Source organism: Chiloscyllium plagiosum, unplaced genomic scaffold (genome assembly GCF_037043375.1).
Source record: "Chiloscyllium plagiosum isolate Xiang-an unplaced genomic scaffold, Cpla_swu_hap1 HiC_scaffold_37, whole genome shotgun sequence".
NCBI lineage: Eukaryota > Metazoa > Chordata > Chondrichthyes > Orectolobiformes > Hemiscylliidae > Chiloscyllium > Chiloscyllium plagiosum.
Window position 1 is genome coordinate 12,896,826 of NW_028270175.1, and position 19,172 is coordinate 12,915,997.

Here is a 19,172-nt window from a genome sequence, read left to right on the forward strand (position 1 = left end):
ACTTGCATCAGAGAATGATACTTGCAGGAACCATAACTGGGTTTACACCTGGCGGTTTTTCTACTTTCCCCCCAGACACATCTCTTGCAAATGGAACAGCTAGAAGACCATGATCTGCACATGCCTAATATTGATTGACTGTGTGCATTCATGGACAGACAGGCAGGAGACTGGAAGAACACAGCAAGTCAGGCAGCATCAGGAGGTGGAGAAGTCTACGTGTCGGGTGTAACCCTTCTTCAGGGCTGGGGATGGGTGTGGGGGGAACTGCAGATAAAAGGGGTGGCGGGGGCAAGGTGATGAAGTGGGAATAGGTGAAGACAGGTAGAGGGTGTGGCCTGGTTGATCAATGGGAGGAATGAATCTGGTTGGTGGCAGGAAGGAGTGGAAGGGAGGGGGAGGGCGGTGAGGGGAGGCAGGGAGGAGTGGAAGGGAAGGGGTGGGCAGTGAGGGGAGGCAGGGAGGAGTGGAAGGGAGGGGGAGGGCGGTGAGGGGAGGCAGGGAGGAGTGGAAGGGAAGGGGAGGGACTGCAAAGGCATTCTTGGAAGCCTAAAATTGTTCTGTTAATAAGCAAAGAAAGTGTTGAGTTCCTGAGACCCAAACTCTTCTAATGCACCCCAAAATACAATCAATCTTCTGAATGCCATGGCTCCCAGTTTGGATTTTCCATGGTTCAGTTGGGATTGGTTTCCAGGGGACACATTTACAATGGTCAACCTAAATAGGAACAGGAATAGAATCACAAAGATGGAGGATGACAGGCTCTTGGTGAGGATACCTGGATATGGAGGGACAGATTTTCCTTTCTTGTATGTGGGTACATAGGATCAGCAGGACAGTACAACGAGGAAACGTGGTGAGAGAGCATTGTTAGCCAAGCGTCTATTCAGGTCCTGAATTTACATGACAGCTTTACTTAAATAAGAAGAGCCACTGCACTTTGAACTGGCTCATGATTATCATCGAACCCTTACACTGCAGAAAGAAACCATTTGGCCCACTGGGTCTGCACTGACCCTCCGAAGAGTGTCCCCTCCAATCGCCATAACCACACATTTCCCATGGCTAATCCACTAAAACTGCACATCTTTGGCCTTTCAAGGGGCAATTCACTGGGTAAAACATTCAGAGAAATTTCTATCTGATCGTATAATTGCAAAAACTGTAGTATCATAGAAATTTTAGCACAGAAGGAGGACTTTTGGCCAGTTGAACATATTTTGGCACTGTGACCACAGAAACCTTTCTACATTAAGTAAATTATTTTTTCATTTGTTTTGGGGATAATGATATTGTAGCAAGAACAGCACTTATTACCCATCTCCAATTTCCCTTGGGAAGGTGGTATTGAGTCACCTTCTTGAAATACTGCACTCAGTGTCAATGCTGTACAACAGCCAGCTCTAGTCTTTATCTTTACAGCTTCTTTCTTTAATCTAACTTCCTCTTAAGCCCATGGGTTATTATAAGTAAAAGAACAGGCATACTATGTAATACATGAATTTAACTTTTATCCAATTTATTTAGTGTCTCTCGATGTCTATAATTCAAATTCCAATCTTGAGCTTGCTAGAATGAACAGAAAATCACAGGTTGACGAGTGCCAAATCAGAATTTTTATCTTACTCTCTTTCTATTGAATAAAAACATCTAAAATGATAGTTATCGAGTTATCTGTGAGTAATAAGTACCCTTTATAGAATATCAGATCATATCTGAGTTTGAATCCCAAATGAAAGCTTGAGTGCGGAATCAAGATTAAACATGAGATTCACGCATCTAGCCATACTGGCCAGTTCAATTGCAGTCCTTCCTCTGAATGAATCAATGCAAAATTTAATCGTCAAAACAGGACTTTCTATCTTCTAAATAGGGTGCCTTTTCCTGTGTGAGTTTCAGATGAGGTGTGTCCCCTGTCATTAGTGCCAGCTAAAATGACATGGTCCAATGGTAAGGCTGAGTTGCACATTTTCATGTCCAAGTTCTGGCAACTGTACCCTTCTTGAGGCAGGTTTCCAATTTCTTCCAGACCCACCAGTGGACTCATTGATGGTCAGAAAACATTCAGCCCAGTGCCAGTTTGAAAAACAAAATCTAATTGTTGACCCTGTGGAATTTCCTATCCTATTCTGCGATCTATCCCTTGCATTTCTGAACAGAACACAAAAATCTCTCAACCTGCAAACCCATTGTTATATCAGCATCAATGTGGATGATTGTGGTTGTTCCCTGGTAATGTAACAGCCTGGCTTCCATTTTGTGCTAATTTTTCCTTTCGGCTGTTTAAGCTCTCGTTTACTAACCCAGATGTAGGGTTTCCAACCTTCCAGAATTGTCTGCAAGGTTCCAAACATTGTAACAATATTAATCTTCAATCTCCAACAGAAGCCATTTAGAAATTGAATTTCCAGTTAATAGCTGAAGAGGATAACATTACGGAAGGGTCTGTGCTTTATATCTCTTATGACTCGATGATTCTCTATCACAAGATTTTGTGTTTTAAGATTTATACTGTAACAATTGACTGAAAATACTAAACTAAATGCAATTTTTTTGGCAACTTATACTGTAAACTTCAGAAATGAACTTTCCTCTGTTATATTTCACACACATCTCGATTTCCACGGAATAAAGTTTGAGTTTTCCCTGCAAAGGTAAAGTCACCATAGTTTAACCAGACCATAGGCTGCTATCTCATTAGAAAGAGAAATGACTGGTGGTGGTTTAATCTGAGGGTCATCGCACCTCAGTCGAGCGGAGAGGTTGAGAAGGAGATTTCTTCATAGTAACCTCAGCTAGTGTGGTAATTGAACCCACACTATTGGTATCATTCTACACTGTGAACCAGCAATCCAGCCAACTGAGCTCCCTGTATCACCAAGTGCCAACTTCAATTATATTGCAATTTTGTACATCATAGTTCATGGAGGCTGCTGTAGATGCGAACAGTTGCCTTCAGACAGGTCCAAATTTCATTAGTGAGATGTTCAAACCCTGACTTATGCACCTTACTTTTTAGGATAAGGTTTAAAATGTGCTGGCATTCTTTGAGAGGTGCAGGAACACCTTTTGGAGAGGTCTGGTGCCATTTGGGATTTTAAAGTAAATACAATCTAATCTAATCTAAAAATCTAAAAAGTGCATAAATTCAATGGAATTGGCAAGCCCATTGAAACTGTCAAGCTGACAAGACCTTTAAAATCTGTTGACCTACAATTTAAGAACAAATGCTGCAATTTAGGAAAAAATAATCAGAGCTTCTTACTTTTCTTTGTTGACATAAACCTGAGGGATATCATGATATGATTTATGCTGCATGGCTGTATCAGTTCTGGATATAGATTTGCTCACTGAGCTGGAAGGTTCATTTTTAGATGTTTCGTCACCCTACTAGGTAACATCTTCAGTGGGCCTCCGGGCGAAGCACTGCTTGTAATTCCTGCTTTCTATTTATATATTTGGGTTTCGTTGGGTCGGTGATGTCATTTCCCGTGGTGACGTCATTTCCGGCAGTGATGCCATTTCCTGTTCTTTTTCTCAAGGGGTGATAGATGGGGTTTAACTCAATTTGTTTGTTGATAGAGTTCCAACTGGTCTGTTCTCTGTTGCTTTTTACAGCTGGAACAGGGAACTGAAACACCGAGGCCTAGCCTAACACCCAGCCCCTAGAACTAGGTGCCACAATTTAGAAATCAGAAGTCACCCAGTTAAAATAGAGATGAGGTGAACTTCCTTCCCATGAATGACTTGCCTTCTCAATATTCCTCTCTCCCCTGAGGCACATTGACCTCCAGGTTAAACCACCACAATGGGAGAGCAGCCCTATGGTTTACTAGGACAATGGAGTGTGGTAGGCAGAAAGAGGGAAGGCTGGTTGTGTGTGCAAGGCAGGGTAAGTGAGAGGAATCCCTCCAGGAATATGTCCAATAGGAGTTGGCAACTTAATGGCAGTGCTTATATCATTGCAGTGTGACCTCATGGAACATGTAGTGTAGTGTAGCATTGCCTTGAAGTTATATTGGACTTGAAACGTTAACTCTGTTTCTCTCTCCGCAGATGCTGCCAGAACTGCTGAGTTTCTCCAGCATTTCCTCTGTCTGTTTCAAAAAACATAGCATCTTTCCGCATGAGCTTGCTTGTCCCCAAGAGTCAGTTTATACCGAGCTGAGCTGATAAAAGTCTACTCATTAAGAGTGGAGTATAGCATACTCTTATTTTGTATGTTGAACTGGTCTGCCAGTTAGTTCAACATGGGAGTGTGACTAAATAATTTGCATTTAATTTGTTTGGGTGGGAGGGGCTATGAATATTTAATTCCGACCCTGAGGCACAGTAGGAGTGAATAATTAATTCAACATCTGAAGATGCTAAACACAGAAGAACAAAGCAAGCAGAAAGTCAATGATAAAACAAAGTTTCATGCAGGGACCAAGCCAGCAGTTAGAAAAGAAAGTACTTTACATGCAGGCTTTTGTGTGTTTTGTGCATTAGAAACCTGCAGCTCACAGCTGGTGTTTTGTCCCCAGTTTGTTTGCTAATTTTTTCTGCTTTCTTTCTGCTGCACCAGGGTACTCCATTCCATCAGTGCTAATCATCTGAAATGCTGTGTCTGTTTTGTTAGCTACACAGTGATTTTCAACACTCTCATATGTGGAGTGTGACAGAACAGTCTAATATTGTCTACAGGCATGTGATGTATGTGCACAAATGTTAATATTTGTAACATATGTGTGTATATGAATATATGATATATGTTTATATACTATATGTGAGGATGTGCCTATGTAGAACTTGGTCTTAATGGAAACATTTATAGATGTTACTACCCCGCCCTTTAATTAAATCTTTTCACTTGGCTACACCATTCCACGCCAACCCATCTCGACTCAGTGGTTAGCACTGCTGCCTCACAGCACCAGAGTCCCAGGTTCGATTCCAGCCTCGGGCAACCGTCTGTCTGGAGTTTGCACATTCTCCCTGTGTCTGCGTGGGTTTCCTCTGGGTGCTCCGGTTTCCTTCCACAGTCCAAAGATGTGCAGGTCGGGTGAATTGGCCATGCTAAATTGCCCATGGTGTTAGGTGCATTAGTCAGAGGGAAATGGGTCGGGTGGATTATTCTTCGGAGGGTCGGTGTGGACTTGTTGGGCCGAAGGGCCTGTTTCCACGCTGTAGGGAATCTAATCTAATCTAATCTCAAAATTCTGTTGCAACCTTTATAGTGATGTGTAACTGTTTTTATTAACTGTTCCAGGTTGAGTAATACCAAGAAGCAAGCTGTGCACACAGTGATGGGAATTTGGATGGTATCCTTCATTCTATCTACATTACCTGCAGTAGGCTGGCATGACACCACCGAACGCTTCTATGCCAAGGACTGCCGTTTCATTGTCACAGAGATAGGCCTCGGTTTTGGGGTCTGCTTCCTGTTGCTGATTAGTGGGAGTGTAGTGATGGGCGTGGTCTGCATTGGCATCGCCCTCTTTCAAACTTTCACTGTCCAAGCCGGAAACAATACCAACAAGAACAAATTCAATGTGCCCACAATCGTAGTGGAAGATGCACAGGGTAACAGGAGGTCATCCATTGATGGCTCCGAACCACTAAAAACCTCTCTCCAGATAACTTACCTAATCAGTGGAATAGTTTTTATCTACGACTTCTTGACTGGATTTCCTGTTTTGGTAAGCTGCTTTTTTTTCTCATTTGCTGTCTGCACATTGAAGATTTACTTTTTGGGGAGAGAATTGTAGTTTGCACAGGGAAGTTGTAAATGAAAGGTTAAGGTTTGCTACCCAGGGCATCTTTTGGTGAGTCAATGATATAGGACTCCTTACTACATCCAGCAAGTAATACTACTTGACGTAGTGATGTATTACAAAATGAAGTGACTGCTACTCTGTGGGATAACGTAGTCATTTTTCATAATTCAAGTTGGTAATAAGGTGATAGGCAGACTCTCTGGTTAATAGAATGGTAGCCAGAAGTCAAACTAAATTCTTTGCCCACTTTAGAACAGTGTCACACAGGATCGATAATAATTACAGAAGCAATCTGAGCAAGTACATAGAGTCTCAGTTGAACTTCTCATTTGGTGGATGCCACCTCTGACCATGCAGCGCTCCTTCAGTACTGTGCTGGACAGTATCAATCTAGATTAAATGCCCAAGTCCCTGATATGGGAGTTAATGTGAAATGGATGTGACAGTCCATTTGAGTCAAGGTTCAATAATTTTATAAGATGTAGGAAAGAATTACCTCCTTTCTTTTGCTGTTGTGCAATATGCAGTTCAGATTACTAATATTTTCTTATGAATAGTTTTGTTTTAAAAATAGATTTTCCCGAAAAAGCACAGCAAGTTACATGGTTATCATGTTAGATCAGAGACAGTGGTTTCAGATGCAGTGTAATTTCGGGGCTGAAAATATGATTTTATTTTTTCTGAACTGAGCATTGATTTCTTATTTATGGCTATGCATTTAATTTTAAGAATGTCCTCAGCTGTTTATTTGTGGTCATGGTATGGAACGTAGTTAACTTTATTGTAAACTTATTTTCTGGAATTTATGAACAGCATGAATTCACAAATGACTCACACATAAAAGGAAATTGAATTACAGCTGGTCTGTCAGCCAGAATTCCTCTTCTTTGTGTGTGGGTTGACAGCAAGGGTTTATCTTTCAGGGCTGCCCAGCCTGGGAATTGCTCAGGTACTCTAGGCAGGGCTTACCTGCTGGGTTGTTAAGAGATACCATGACATAGGACACAGCTGAGAACTTCCATTGGTTTGGCTCTTTCAGCTCGGGCACAGTTGGAAAACGTCAAATATTGTATCAATACCAGTTGGGGGTCTGAGTCAGAATGTTGTGTGTTCAAGTCCCAGTCTGGAGATTCAAGCATATACTGCAGGCTGACCCATTTGTACCAAGCTGTGAAAATGCACACTGTCCGAGTTGCAGTCTTTCGGATGCGATGCTAAACTGCATCTGCATTCTGCATCCATCTTCTACGGTGGATGTAAAATATCCAATTTGCAAAAGCAGATTATCTGACCATTATCACGTTGCTGTTTGAGTGATATGGCTGTGCTTGATATTTCAATGCAGAAACCAGTCAACAAATAAGGTCAAAGGCAGGAATCTTTTCCCTAGTGTAGGGGATTTCAAGACTGGGAGGCACATATTAAGGTGAGAGGAGAAAGATTAAAGAATGACATGAGGGCCATCCTTGTCACACAGAGAGTGGGTCATTTGTGGAACGAACTTCCAGAGGAAGTAATGGATGCGGGTACAGTTACAATGTTTAAAAGACATTTGGATAAGTTTATAAATAAGAAACGTTTGGAGGGGTATGGACCAAGCACAGGCAGCTCGGACTAGTTTAGTTTGGGATTATGGTCAGTATGGATTGGTTGGAGTGAAGGGTCTGATTCCATGCTGTATGACTATCTGTTAACATGCATTTTAACAAGCTTTTCTTGTATTTAGTCTTTGAATTAATACTTTTGAAAAATAGGAATTCATGGCTAAGTTAAAGATTAATTGACCCATCATGCTTGTTTGTTATTTGAATATCAGTGCTCTGTGGAATCCATGAACAGCTTTATTTTTTTTCTGCTTGAAGTATTTATCCATACTTTCTTCAAATGGTTTCTAACCATGTGACACTTTCTTCCAACAACCTTCCTTGCAAGTACGTTATATTACAGTCATCTTTTATGAATTGCTGGTACAAATGATACATGGAATTAATAATTTTTTGCAGGAATTAAGCAGCAGTTAATGCATGTTTGGCAGTTTTTACTCTTTGCTGATTCTAGCTCTCCATTTATCGGTGCTTGAGAATTTGCAAAACAGTCACAGCAAAACTCGGATTCCAAGTCTAATCCTCATGACTTGTACGTGATGCCGCTGTGATGAAAATGATGCACAGCTGGACTGACTCTTCCCTTACCACCAACGCACCCTCCCATCAATTCTGGAGAAATATGATTAAAATAGGAAGAGATTTTCAGTGAATCTGCTCAGATCAGGGAACCTTTGTCAGGGTCATAAGTATCAGAGGGGCAGGGGTCACCATAAGTGCAGGCAATGTTTTATTCATCTAGAAAAGTACATTTATCTTCAGTTCTGGAAGAGTCATTGACCTGAAACATTAACTGTTTTTCCTTGCACAAATGTTGCCAGACCTGCTGAACATTTCCAGCATTTTTGTTTTGTTTGTCAGATTTCCAGCATCTACAACATTTTGCTTTAGCATTAGTCTGCTCTACGATTTCTAATTGCTTCCACAATTACTCCTACTGTCCTTCTGTAGCATAGTTTTAGAATTTTTGTTCTTTCAAATATTTATTCAATTCCCTTTTGAAAGTTACTTCCACTGTTCAGGCCATGAGTTCCAGGTCATAACAAGAAAGTTCCTCTGACCGCACCTTTCAGATTCCCAAACTCTCCCATCTAGAAAGACAAGGGCAGGAGATACATGGGAGCACCGTCACCTTCAAATTGCCCTTCATGCCACATACCATCCTGTCTTGGAACGATATCACCGTTCCTCAACTGTTGCTGGGTCAAAATTCTGGAACACCCTTCCTAACTGAGAATGTCCCCCCACCTTTAGGACTGCTGTGGGAGGAATTGACAGCAAATGATGGCCTTGTCAGGAACATCTACAACTAATGAAGGCACACAAAATAACTAAAGTTTGAGTTCTTATGATCTTATAAGTGGGTAATAAAGAAGTTGGGCAAAATTTTAACTCCCAATGGCTAAGAAATCTTAAGTAAGAGCTAAGAATCAATTTGACAATCCACACCTTCACTGCCTTTCACCTTGACTCTTCAAATGTACTGCTTGTTAATCACTCACATTCCACCACCCTTAAAGTTAAGGTTATCCAAAACTCTGCCACACGTGTCTTGACTAGGATCAACTATCACCCCGATACTCAATGGTCCCATGTTGGCCCACATTCAAACAATGCCACTGATTCGAAAATTCTTATCCTTGTTTTCCAATCTCTCCATGGCTTTATCCCTCACAGTCTCTGTGATCTCCTAAAACCCTCTGAAATACCTGCAAATCCTATAATTCTGGCTTCTTCAACGGCCTCTATTTTAACCCATTGCTGGCTATATCTGAATTCTCAGTTCCCTAAAACCTTGCCTCTACATTTTGCTGTCCTTGTTAAAATACTTCTCAATACCTTTTAGACCTAATAATTCCTTTGATGTTATGATGTAATATCATCTTTCATGACTTGGTATCATATTTTGTTTCATAATATTTCTGTAAAGCCCCCGGGGATAGTTATTACATTGAAGGAGCAACTTAAGTACACGTTGTTGTTGTAAGAGACAGTTGGCTTCATTTCTGGCGTAGGTACGGCTAGAATACAAGAATTTATAAGAAATGGGAAGGGAGATAGTAAACTCATTTGGCGGGTGAATAGATCTGATTATTGCCAACAGCCCAGAATTCAAGCCCCATTCCATCTGCAGCAGACTTGGAACCTGCCTCTTCACCCTATCCACAGTCTTGGCAGTTTGCCATGCTTCAGCAAATAATCACCAAGGTCTTGCCTTCGGATGAACAACTCAAGAGGAGAAATAGGTTGTTGGGCTGAAGAAGGTCATCCTTCTTCACAGGTCAGCACACTTGCCTGAATGATCAATCAAATTTCTTGGGGCTAATAGCCGCATCTGTATCCCGTTTCCTGTTTTCAGCTTTCTGTTGGCTTCTAATTATGATGTATTGTTGGGTCAGTTCTGTGTTATTTTCTTTTCCAGTCTTGTTTATTTTTAGCCTTCTGCCTTTTCAATTTTGCTCACAATTTGGACATTTTAAAAGAATATCTGCCTGAAGTGGTGTTCCACTGCAGTCATTCAACAAATAACAATACTGCCTGATACTTCTGGATCACATTTTTACATTTTTAGATTAGTTTAGATTCCCTATAGTTGGCCCTTCTGCCCAACAAGTCCACACCAACCCTCCGAAGAGTAACCCACACAGACCCATTCCGCTACCCTTCTATCTACCCCTGACTAATACACCTAACACTATGGGCAATTTAGCTTGGCCAATTCACCTAACCTGCACATCTTTGGACATGAATATGACATTTCTATAAATTTCCAAGCATTTTGCTCAGATGACAAAGGAGTGATATTTATGACTTGATTTCTGTTTGAAATATTTGGTGTAGAGAGAACCCTGCAAATAGCAGTGCATTAATTGTATAATGGTGATTAGCTAGCAGTTCCATTTATATCACAAAGGGCTGAAAGACATATTAATTGGATAAATAGCAGCTTTGATTCCTGGTAGATGCCAAGTTACTTTCAGGCAGGAAAGAAGCGTTGTACCATAATGGGGTTCAGCTCCTCATAGCCTAGGAAAGAGTATATTCATCTAAGATCCATTCCTGATGGCCATCAAGTGATCTCTGATGGCCAGGATTGGTGGACATTAACCAGGAACAAGACAGAGGTTGGCCAAAGTCGCCTTTTCACAGTTGCATAAATATTCAGCACTTTGCTTTATGTTTGAAGAAAGATCCTGACTGTACTGAGAATGATGAGGCTGCTAGCGTTGGGACATTCTGAACCTCAGGGGTCAGTACCTGCAGGAAAGAAGAGAGGACAATTTTCTTTCTGTCTGCAGCTCCAGTCTCTGACTGGTATTTTCCATTTGGAAATTCACGGAAGGGCTGTACTCAGATTACTATCAGTGATCAGTTACTCTGGTTATGCACATATGGATTAGGAGCAGGAAGAGAAAAGAAGAGCCTTTATTGTCATGTGCATTCGACTGAGTGCAGTGAAAAGTTTGTAATGTTGCCGCTTTAGCACCAAATTAGGTAGAAGGTAGCTAGGTACAGATACTTTAAGTGTTTGTTACAAAATTGAAAGAGTAAAAAAGCAGTCTAGCATTGGAATCCAAAGTTTAAAAAGTACAGAAATTACAGAAGTACACAAAGTCCAGAATAAGAATAAAAGGTATCTTTAGAAAGTATTCAAGTTATAGTCCCTTTCACTCAGTCTGTGTCCACAGAACTTGAGGCTTCACTGCCTCCACGCATTGGCCTCTAGCCCATGACTCACCTCCGGGACTCATCTCCCAGACCAGCCTGGACTCGGACTGCGTCTTGCGCCAGGCTGTGGCCTGGGACTCATCTCCCGCGCTGGACTGCACTCGGACTACCCTCCATTCTCCATTCGCTCCGGGTAGGTTTAAGAAGTTCAAAGTTGAGCCAGGCGCAGGAAGCAACACTGCAGAAAAAAGAAGAAAAATTGAAAAAGGAAGAGTAACTGGCAAAGCAGAGGAGCTCCAGTTGGAGCAGCCCATTCTGCCACTATCTTTCTCTGCCAATTAGCCAACCATGGCTGACCTGGTTGACTCATCCTCTCTTTAATGGTGACCCCCATTCCGTTTTTCTACCATCAGTAATGGATGAGGGTCTTCTGAATTCTGCTGAAAAATCCAGAAACAGCAGGATGGCTCAGTGGTTAGCACTGCACCAGGAACCTGTGTTTGATTCCATCCTCAGGCAATTGTCTGTGTGGAGTTTGCACATTCAATCTGTGTCTGTGCAGGTTTCCCCTGGGTGCTCTAGTTTCCTCCGACAGTGGTTAGATGGATTGGCCATGCTAAATTGCCCATAGTATCCAGGGATTTGTAGACTAGGTGGATTAGCCATGGGAAATACAGGGTAGGGGCCTTGGGTTTGGGTGGGATGCTCTTTGTAGGTTTGGTGAGAATTTGATGGGTCAAATGCCCTGTTTCCACACTCTCAAAATTCAATGATTCCAGGAAGTTTTCAATGATAGCAAAAACTAGAAAGCCTTCCTTTCCTTTGAGGTGATCTGGGTTTCTTAATGTACAAGGAGGCTGCTATTGTGAGCACAGTATGTCGGGACCAATCACCACATATCCAGCCTGAACATGTTCCAGTTTCCCTTTTGCATGGTCAATCATTCCTTAGGTACTTACCAAGCATTCTGGGACAGAAATGGGAGAATAAACACAAGGCAAACCTTTGCTATGATCCAAATTTATGAAAGGTCTTGAAAAGAATAAATCAATAGAAACTGGTTCTCTTGATTATAGGACCAGTAATCATAGATCACAGATTTACGTCTTAGGACCAGAGGAGAATTGAGAATTTTCTTTTAGGCTCTGAGTTATGATCTGGAATATTATAAATGAGAGGGTGCTAAATGTGGATTTAATCATAATTTCCAAAAGGAACTTGGAAAATTTTTGAAAAGGGAATAAAATGCATACCACGAGGAAACAATTCGGAGTATAATTAATTGAGCTGGCACAGGTACAGATGGGCTGAATGGCCTCCTGCTATGCTGTAGCATCCTCTAGTCCCTAGCGCCCGAGCTGATATTCCTCCCTTATCCAATACTATTTAATAAAAACAGATTGACTGACTGTTCAACTTAATGTGGTTTGCAGGATCATGCTGTGTGCCAAATGGATGCTGTGTTGTCTAAATAACAACAACCATTCAAAGCAATTGTTTGGTTGTGAAGCTCTTTGAATTGTTTGTGATGAGGATGAATGTGAGCTTTCCTCTCATTCTGCAGCAAGACTGCAATTAGTCTTTATGTTCTGTTTGAAAAGAACCTGTCTGAGAAAGGTCATTGGTTTGTCAACCTGTTTGTCCAGTCTGCCCTTTTTACTGTGTTTCACTCTGGTTCACTGCCTCATTTGTTATCTTTGGCCCTCTCTCATTCCCGTTACATTTCTTGGCCAATTTTGTTTGAGAAGAAATGCTGGCACCGGGAATTTCCAGTCTGAGTAGCCAATATGCTTCAGAGTCCATTATGAAATAGTGAGATCCAGGGGTATGTTTTCTGTAATTTAAGGTCTCTCGTTTTCAACGCTGGAGCAGAATAAACATTAAATGCTGGAAGGAAGTGGGATTCTTTCTGTTTCCCAAACTGATCATTCTGTGACCTTTCAATGTGAGATTGCCACCTTTGTACCACTTTAAGATCATTCCTATGTCTATTTGCAATTGAGGTGTCTAATCCAAATACAAGATCTTGGAAGACCTTAACCTCCCAGAGGAGACTTTGTCTGTCTCATCAATCTTGGTTAAACATTTTTGGGTGTATTATCTACTTGCTGCCCAGATGAAGAAGGAGAATTGCGGATCAGGAACACCCAACAGAAACTGTCTCTAATTGATTTCAGTCACAGTACAGGGTTGGCTAGTTCCTATAGCAGCTGCCACCCAGCAACACTGATTTTCACACCTCAAGGGTAAGTTGAAAACATATTTATGAAATCCTCGGAAATCTTGTTCTCAGGGGCAGAAGTCTAGCCATTCAGTATCCTTTTATTATTGGCAGTGCTTTTAGGCCTGAACATGTGTTTTTTTTTCAAGAAATTCTTAATGACAGCACGTCAGTTTTGGGCATCAGCCATTTGGATTAGTCAGTTTTCAGTCAATGAAACCCGACTTAGAAATTACTCCCAAGTTGAGGGCACAAAACAAGGAAAAAAAGGAAATGGAAGCTTTTTGAAGATGAAAGGATCAAAACAACAGAGCTTCTTTATCAGGAATAGAGCATTATTAAAATAAAATAGAAAAAAGAGAAAATAAAGGAATGAAAAGAAAGGGCAGTGTTACAGGCCAAACCAAACACCCTCAAAATATTTTAATGAGGTAGCCTAGACCCCAACTTTTTCTTATTTTTAAAGGCAAGTGTAAGGTGTTGTGTTCTGGAGGTATTTCAATTGGTCAAACTTGATGCAAAACACATTTTGTTTTTACTCTATAGTTAAAATACAAATAAAGGAAAGAAGAATTGGAATACCTTAACTCTCTTAGAAAACTTAACAGAACAATAGATTATTTAACCACTAAATAGCATCTGTTCCAATATAGTAAGATCCCATAAAGACACCCTTGACAAAGGCAAATTCAGTAAAATAGATTGTCTCACATGAAATTCTAGTGGCAAGAGAACCCCAGTTTTTAGCTTCCACTCCAACTTCAAGACCACAGCAATTGCTGAAAGTTAAACTAAAAATCCTGGTCCTGTGGAAGCTTGACCTCATCCATTCAGGCTGCTTCTATTGTTCCAACTTTTAGAAAAAGCCAAAGCTCGCTGGGTTCAGAGCAGACAGCTTGGCTCCAAATTTACAACACTTGCTTTCAACAGAAACATAATGGAACAAATCCTTCTTAAAGGCAAAGTTAAAAATCACACAGCGCCAGGTTATAGTCCAACAGGTTTATTTGGAAGCACTAGCTTTCAGAGCGCTGCACAACCACCTGATGAAAGGGGAGCGCTCCGAAAGCTAGTGCTTCCAAATAAACCTGTTGGACTATAACCTGGCACTGTGTGATTTTTAACTTTGTCCACCCCAGTCCAACACTGGCACCTCCAAATTATTCTTAAAGGCACATCTCATAACTCACAGGTTTAGCATAAGTTAAGCATTTAAATATTTTTACTTGAATTAAAAATGTAACTTTTAGGGATGATTACAAAAATTTGAACATCAAGCTGTTATTTTAATGCCAGACTGCATCTATCTACTCCTACTCTCTGTTAACTAGCTCCTGGTCATGGACCATTCTCAGAGCTAGCTTTTTTTTGATCATGCTTTTAGCCTCATATCCTACATTTCTCCTTTATTTTCGACACTGGATCTCCTGCAAAGTATCTCAGGACGTTGACAAACGTGAAAGATCATAAATAAATATTAATTTTCTCTGTTTGCATAAAAAGGAGATAATATTTACCCAGCGTGACAAGTGTCCATGCAGTAGTCGTGTGTTTTTCATTAATTCCTCATTTTTAAAAGAAAACTTCGCTCTTTCTTCTCTAATTCTCAGCAGTACGTTTGCAGGTGCCATCTCGATTCATGTTAAAGTGTTAAATATGTCAGCATTGACTCAGTATGAGCACTCTCATCTCTGAGTCAGTAGGTATCAGAAATTCACTCCAGGGAGTTATGTACATTCTAAGCTGACACCCCCGTGATGTATCAAAGAGCCTTCTTTCGGGTGAAAATTTGAACTCGAATAGATGTAAAAGATCCAATCACACATTGTTGATGATGCTCAGAGATTTTCTCCCTGGTGTCTTGACAAAATTCATTCCTGAACCAACATCCACAACAGCGTATCTCACTGCTCTATATGAAACCTTATTATCCACAAAATAGCCACTGCGTTTGCTACATTTCAATAGTGACTACATTTGAAAAGTACTTCAATGGCTTTAATTAGTGTATTCTGAGGTAGAGTAGGCTCTATGTAATTTCAAATAGTCATTTATTTTGCAATAGATTGATCTGTTTTTAATATATTAATACTGCTGTGCACTAGCTGATGTTATTACTGTACAAACCCATACGACATATAAGCCAAATTATACTATTCAGCCAATTGAGTCTGCTCTGCCATTTGATCATGACTGATGTATTTCTGAACTCCATTCTCCCGCCTTCTCCCCATAACCTTCGATCCCCTTACCAATCAAGAACCTATCTATTTCTGTCTTTAATACACTCAGTGACTTGGCCTCCACAGCCCTCTGCGGCAATGAGTTCCACAGAGTCATTACTCTCTGGCTGAAGAAGTTCCTCCTCCTCTCAGTTCTAAAGAGTTGTCCCTTCACACTGGGGCTGTGCCCTCCAACACTTGTCTCTCCTACCTCTGGAGACAGCATCTCCAAATCTAATCTATCCAGTCCTCTCAGTATTGTGTAAATTTCAATCTTTATAAATTCCATCGAGTACAGACCCAGAGTCCTCAATTGTTCCTCATATCACAAACCCTTCAACTCCAGATTCATTCTTGTAAACCTCCTCTGGACCCCCTCCAATGCCAGCACATCCTTAGATACGGGGCCAAAAATAGCTGTCAATATTCCAAATACAGCCTCAGCAGTTCATCTCTGCTCCTGGCCCTCTTGAAGTGAATGCTAACATTGCATTTGCCTTGCTAACTGCCAGTTGAACCTACATGTTAACCTTAAGAGAATCCTAAACCAATCTCTTGGTGCTTCAGATTTCCAAAGCCCTTCCCCATTTAGAAAATAGTCTATGCCTCTCCTTTTTACCAAAGTGTAACCTTTCACTTTCCTACTTTGTATTCCATCTGCCACTTCTTTGCCCACTCTCCTAGTCTGTCCAAATCCTTCTTCAGCCTCCCCACCTCCTCAATGCTACCTATCCCTCCACCTATCTTTGGGTCATATGCAAACACAGCAACAGTACCCTCAGTTCCTTTGTCCAGATCATTTATGTATCATGTGAATAGTTGTGGCCCCAAAGCTGACCCCTGCGGAACTTCACTAGTCACCAGCTGATCTCCTGAAAAAGACCCCTTTATCCCTACTCTCTTCACCTTCACCTTAAACTCCCTAATCAATTCTGCCTCATTACACATCAAATTTGATCACAGACTGAAATCTGACTTGATAGATTACTTCTTTATTTAACAATCCGTTCTTTAATCGAAACACAAGCTGACCTGTTGCAAATTTGGATTTAACAATAAAACAGAAGTCCAATATGCAAAATAAATGAAGATAAAATAGAATAAACCAAGTTATTTACATAGGAGTGCTGGAAGAAACAACTGAAGAGCAGGAGCATCAACATTTTGAGCATAAGCTTAGGCTGAAAACGTTGACTCTCCTGCTCCTCTAATGCTGCCTGACCAGCTGTGCTTTTCCAGCACCACACTTCTTGACTCTGATCCCTAGCATCTGCAGTCCTCACTTTCTCCTATTTACATATAACAATTTGAAAGAGTTCAAATCTTTTTTACAGGAGGAACTGTGTTTGTCCATCTACCTACAATGGAGTTCTTCTGAAAACTCAAGCCTAAAGCTTTCCAATCTCTCGGTTTTTCCCACAAGCAAATGAATAACTTAATTCCTGATTCTTCCAAATCAAAAACAAGCCAATACTTTTCAATTTGCTCCTTTTTGACCACAAACCTCTCAATGCAAACAACTGCCCATTACCACCCCAAGAAGTGTGCTGTCCACATTTTTAAAATTTGTTCATTAGTGGGATGTGGGCATTGCTCGCTGGCCAGCATTTTATTGCGGCTTAAGGCAGTAGTGAGCTGCCTTCTTGAACTGCTGCAGTCCACCAACTGTGGGTTGACCCATAATGCCCTCACAAAGCTCTTACAGAAGGAATTCCAGGATTTTCACCCAGCGATAATGAAAGAACAGCAAGGTATTACCAAGTCAGGATGGTGAGTAGTTTGGAGGTGAACTTGAAGGTGGTGGTGTTCCCGTATATCTGCTGCACTTGTCCTTCTAGATGGAAGTTCTTGTGGATTGGGAAGGTGCTATCTAAGGATCTTTGGTGCATTTCTGCAGTGCATCTTGTAGATAGTATTGGCGGTAGAGGGAGTGGATGCTTGTGGATATAGTGCCAATCAAGTGGGCTGCTTTGACCTGAATGGTGTCAAGCTTCTTAAGTTTTGTTGAGGCTGCACTCATCCAGGAAAGTAGGAAGTATTCCATCACACTCCAGACTTGTTTACTGGTTTAAAAATCATGGCTCCAGAAAGACTGACAAGTTAATAATGAAATCCCTTCATACACATAGATCAAAACGCACATCTCACACACACACACATAGAAATTACATCACACCTCCCCCCAAAAAAGCATAAAACTGTATCTTTGAAGCATTTTCATTCTCTATCAAAAATTATCTTAATATTATTTCTACATCAGAAATAGGGTAATAATATTCCATTAAACACATTTTACACAGGTCTGTGGGCATCACAGCACTTGGTGTTCTTTATATATGCCCTGGCTATAATGTCTGCTACAAAGTTTCTTCTTCAGACACATGAATGAATTTTAAATTATGTGCCGGGAGAATTGAGCTCCACCAAAACAATTGTAAGTTCGTGTCTTGAAATCTTTCCAAGAAAATCACAGGATTATGGTCCTTTTAAATAGCAGTTTCTTCTACATTGTTGGGATGTCTTAAAAATCATTGAGAACTAACACAAGACACATCACAACTGTTGATATTTTGGTTGACATGCAGTCAGTTTCTTTGAAAATTAACTGACAGGCTTTTCAATTCCCATTGAATCATCTTGAAGTCAAACACTGCCCCCCCCCACCCCCCACACCGATGTTGCTACCATCAACAGACAGTTTGAACGCCACAGCTAAAACCAGGGAGGTCGCCAGCACAGCTTTCAACTTGTCAAAGGCACTCTGACACTGGCTTCCATTCAGATTTTCTGCCTTACTTCAACAAATTTGTTAAAGGGCACAACGACAGTGTTTGGAACAAACTTGTGATAAAATCCGCACATGCAAATAACGTAAGATTTCACATTTTGTTCTAAGTGCAGGAAAATCCAACATAACTCTTATTTTCACTTTTTTAGGTGCTCCTCAGCTTTGTCCCATAGTGTAGCCCAAATAAGTCACTCGGCCTGCTTTATAACCGAATTGGGTTTTAGTGAGCAATCAAACAGTTCAGTCAAGTAGTCTTAGAGTCATACAGCATAGAAGCAGGCCCTTCAGTCCACCATGTCTATGTGACCAACAAACACCAAAATCTATACTAATCCCATTTACTCGCACTTGGTCTGTGACTTACAATGCTCTGGCATATAAAATGCTCATCTTAAATGTTGTGAGGTTAACTTCCTCAAACACCGTCACCAACAGCACATTTCATGTATCTACCATCCTCTGGGTGAAAAATTTCTTTTCTCAGATTTAAACAACTTGCTCCTCAACTTGAAGCCCACTAACTACCTGACAAAGGAGCAGCACTGCAAAAGCTTGTATATTCCAATAAACCAGTTGGATATAACCTGGTATCGTGTGATTTTCAACTCAACTTAAAGATATGCCTCTGGTCTTAAGCAAATCTGCCGCGAGGAAGGAAGTCTCAAGATCTGCTGTCTCTGTCTCTCATAATTTTGCATTCCTCAATCAGATCACCCCCGCCCCCCCCTCCCCAAACCTCCTCTGCTCCAAGGAAAACACACCAAGCCTATCCAAACTCTTCTCTTAACTGAGACTTTTCATTCCAGACAACATCCTGGTGAACGTCCTTTGCATTCTGTCCACTACAATCAGGCCCTTCCAATAATGTGGTGACTGGACTGTACACAGTATTCCATTTGTGGCCTAATC

At 41.0% G+C, this 19,172-nt stretch overlaps 1 protein-coding gene across 4 annotated transcripts in view; it reads left to right on the forward strand.

The window, feature by feature from the left end:
* The window catches only part of gpr153 (G protein-coupled receptor 153), a 99,650-nt gene that overhangs the window by 39,861 nt on the left and 40,617 nt on the right, over positions 1 to 19,172 (forward strand). For all 4 annotated transcript variants that reach the window (XM_043676075.2, XM_043676074.2, XM_043676076.2 and 1 more), the window contains exon 4: positions 5,252 to 5,681. In XM_043676075.2, the coding sequence (XP_043532010.1) occupies positions 5,252 to 5,681 (430 nt within the window). The remainder of the gene's footprint in view (positions 1 to 5,251; positions 5,682 to 19,172) is intronic.